Genomic DNA, 3,740 nt, shown 5'->3' on the forward strand with positions numbered 1-3,740 from the left:
ACAGAGAGGGGGGCAGTGGGAGTACCCGTGTGCAGGGCACAGGGAGGCCATGGGCAGTGGGCACAGAGAGGGGGGCAGTGGGAGTACCCGTGTGCAGGGCACAGGGAGGCCATGGGCAGTGGGCACAGAGAGGGGGGCAGTGGGAGTACCCGTGTGCAGGGCACAGGGAGGCCATGGGCAGTGGGCACAGAGAGGGGGGCAGTGGGAGTACCCGTGTGCAGGGCACAGGGAGGCCATGGGCAGTGGGCACAGAGAGGGGGGCAGTGGGAGTACCCGTGTGCAGGGCACAGGGAGGCCATGGGCAGTGGGCACAGAGAGGGGGGCAGTGGGAGTACCCGTGTGCAGGGCACAGGGAGGCCATGGGCAGTGGGCACAGAGAGGGGGGCAGTGGGAGTACCCGTGTGCAGGGCACAGGGAGGCCATGGGCAGTGGGCACAGAGAGGGGGGCAGTGGGAGTACCCGTGTGCAGGGCACAGGGAGGCCATGGGCAGTGGGCACAGAGAGGGGGGCACGAGGTGCGGCCTTGTGGCCTCAGCGGGGCTGGGGCTGCCGGGGTGCGGGTTCAGACGCCGCGTTCCCGTCTCCCTCCCCGATAAGCGGGGGTTGAAGCGGTGCCGGGGTCTCCCCTGGCCCCGTTACCGGGGGCTCCTCGTGCCCTGGGGCGCTGCTGGGCCGGGCCGGGCCGGGCTGCCCGCAGAACGAGGCGCCGCTGCTTCATCTGTCGGTAGCCTGGAAATACAATATATTTATTGATTGATCTGATACTGAGAGTCTGAAATACGTGTTGGGTTTTGCAGTTATGGAGCAAAAATTCGTGCCCCGCATGCCCTGGTGATGACGTTTCTGTTCAGGAGTGGAAGGTATGAGCCCCTGTCCTGCGTGTCTGTGTTTCTGCTGGGAAAGGTTTCCTTCAGACCTTCAGTTCTTAGTGTTTCCAGAGAGCTTAAGCAGCAGAATGATATGTCAGCCATGGGTGCAGCTGCCCAGGACTGCTCGTGTGCTCAACCACTTGTGCAAGGGTTGGTGAGCACCAGTGGGGGCAGGAGGAGTCAGGAAATGCAAACAGCAGCACTGACCCTTCACGTGAGGGAAGCCAGGCTGTGGCAGTGGCTTTCCCCTCTTGTGCCCCAGGCTTGAGAGAGGCAAAAAAGAAAATATCATGAAGGGGGGGGAAAAAAAAGCCTCCTTGATTATTAATAGCAGAATGCAGAGTGTGAGGAGCTGCTGGGTGGGTTCCAATGAGTGAGCCAGAGGGGATGGGAGGAGGAAGGGATCCACAAAGTGGATGTGCTGGGGGGTGTCCAAGCTGCCAGTCTGGACAGGCTGAGTGACTGTGGTGCCTTTGTGCTCTTCTAATTGTCTGTTTCTTTTCTTCAGTTTAAGAGAGAAGCTGAAGTCGATTGCTCAGGCCACCTACACCCACTCCAGGAACTTGGCCTATTTCGTGTTCACCTACAAGGGGCTGATGGCCCTGCAGTCCCAGCTGCAGGGGAAAAAAATTCCATTGCATTCTTTCTTTGCAGCCTGCATTGGAGGTTGGCTGGTGTTTGGTGAGAACAATCCCATCAACAGCCAGGTAAGTGAGTTGGCTCCAAGTTTCCTTGACAAGAAACCAACCAACCCCACGGGTGGGTGAGTGGGTGGGACAGGCTGGTTGTGGCTGGTGGTTCTTGCCATGGAGTGTTATTCTCTTGGTGTGTTTCTCTTTGTGTAAGTTCTGCTGCTTTTAGATCACAGGATAGTGGGGTTGGAAGTGACCTCTAGAGAGTCCAACCCCCTGCTAAAGCAGGGTCACCTAGAGCAGATCCCATAGGAACACATCCAGGTTTGGAATGTCTTCAGGGATGGAGACTCCACAGCCTCCCTGGGCAGCCTGTCCCAGGGCTCTGTCACCCTCACAGGAAAGAAGTGTTTTCTCATATTCAGGTTAAACCTCCTGAGCTCCAGTTTGTGCCTATTGCCCCTTGTCCTGTCCCTGGACACCCCTGAGCAGAGTCTGGCCCATCCTCCTGCCACCCCCTGGAGATATTGACCAGCACTGATCAGATCCCCCCTCAGGCCCCTCCTCTCCAGCTGAGCAGCCCCAGCTCTGTCAGTGCAGCTGCACAGCTGAAAGCCCAGGTTTGTTTCCAGAGCTGCCCTTGTGTGCACAGGCAGGTCACAGCCATGGGGTCACCCCAGCTGTCACCCCAGCTCTGCCCTGCTGTGGGGCTGAGCCCTCCAGCTTCAACATCTGTCTGTAAATAACAGTTACTGAGCTGCACTTCACCTACCTGGCTGAACTGCAAAAGCTGCTCAGGGCAAGTTTGGTTGCAACCCTCAGTCACAGGTTCATCTGTCAGGAAAACACCCAGATGCAGAGGAATTCCAAGTGTTTCATCTGCCTGGCAGGTGAGCAGGGCTGCTCTGTGACACTGTCACCTTAGCTGAGCAAAGGCAGAAATTGTGCAACTGCAAGGGAATGTTGCATCAAGTGTGACTTGGTGATTACTAAACCAGAGCACTAGCAGAGAAGCAGGAGGTTGAAGATACACACATCTCTGGTTATAGATGTGATGTGCAAACCTACAGCCCGTTTGCTGTCGAGTTGGGTAAATTGTTTCCACCCTTCTTGCCTGGTTTATTACTCCTACATCAGTTTACAAGGGCTTGTAGAGGTAGGACAAGGGGCAGTGGCCTTAAACTGGAGCAGGGTGGGTTTAGATTGGATATCAGGCAGAAGTTCTTCACAGTGAGGGTGGTGAAGCACTGGAGCAGGTTACCCAGGGAGGTGGTGGAGGCTCCATCCCTGGAGACATTCAAGGTCAGGCGTGATGGGGCTCTGAGCAACCTGATCTAGTTAGAAAGGTCCCTGCTCACTGCAGGGAGAGCTGGACTAGATGACCTTTGAAGGTCTATGATTGAAATCACCTGGCTAGCAGATCTGGTGAGGTTATTCACCTGATGTTCTTGGGGTTTCTCTCCATGCAGATCATCATGTACCTGCTGTCCCGTGTCCTGTTCGGCCTGTCCCGCCTGGCGGTGGAGAAAGGCTATATCCCACAGCCAAAGCAGGATCCATTCCCACTTGTGGCTGCTCTGATCTGGGGGACAGTTCTCTGGCTCTTTGAGTACCACAGGCAGACCCTGCAGCCCTCCCTGCAGTCCTCCATGACCTACCTGTACGACGACAGTGACGTCTGGCACGACGTGTCCGACTTCCTCATCTACAACAAAAGGACAGACAGCAAGTAGGTGGCTCCTGGGAAAACACCTTTGCCTGGGATGGTGCCTTCCAGCAGCTGAGGGAAAGGATTATACTCTATTGCTCTTGACTGGTGATTTGGTTTGGGTTTTTTTGAAATCAACATCTCTCAAGCACAATTGCTTCTTGTGGCCAGGCCAGAATGGTCTGAACAGTCTTCTCTTGGCTCTGTGTAGAGCAACTAAATCCCTCATGGACAGTTGCTGCAGTCTCTGAGAGTAAAATGCTGTGGGAATCTTCAGTTAAAAGAAGGATTTTTTTTTTAAAAAAGAGACCTTATGTGCCCTACAAGTATGTGGTTTTAACTAAATATAGTTGTAAAATGGCAGCCTGACAGTAAGTGGGGAGTATATCTAATCAGGGAAAAAGTGTTCAAGGGTTTGTCTGCATCCTCACAGGACAGGAGTGTTTTTCTCTGCCCCCTGAGGGGTAATGAGTGAGGCCTGCTCAGGTCTGAAAGCAGGGGGTGTAACTTCTTGATTTCTGTGGGTGACTG

At 54.9% G+C, this 3,740-nt stretch overlaps 1 protein-coding gene across 1 annotated transcript; it reads left to right on the plus strand.

The window, feature by feature from the left end:
- Positions 1–483: 483 nt before the first annotated feature.
- On the plus strand, positions 484–3,234 carry PXMP4 (peroxisomal membrane protein 4, 24kDa). Its single transcript, XM_009998384.1, has 4 exons — positions 484–515; positions 798–860; positions 1,378–1,576; positions 2,971–3,234. Exons 1-4 carry the CDS (start codon positions 484–486, stop codon positions 3,232–3,234), a joined length of 558 nt encoding a protein of 185 aa, XP_009996686.1.
- The last annotated feature ends 506 nt before the right edge of the window (positions 3,235–3,740 follow it).

This window comes from Chaetura pelagica, unplaced genomic scaffold, assembly GCF_000747805.2.
Source record: "Chaetura pelagica isolate M959 unplaced genomic scaffold, ChaPel_1.0 scaffold415, whole genome shotgun sequence".
Taxonomy (NCBI): domain Eukaryota; kingdom Metazoa; phylum Chordata; class Aves; order Apodiformes; family Apodidae; genus Chaetura; species Chaetura pelagica.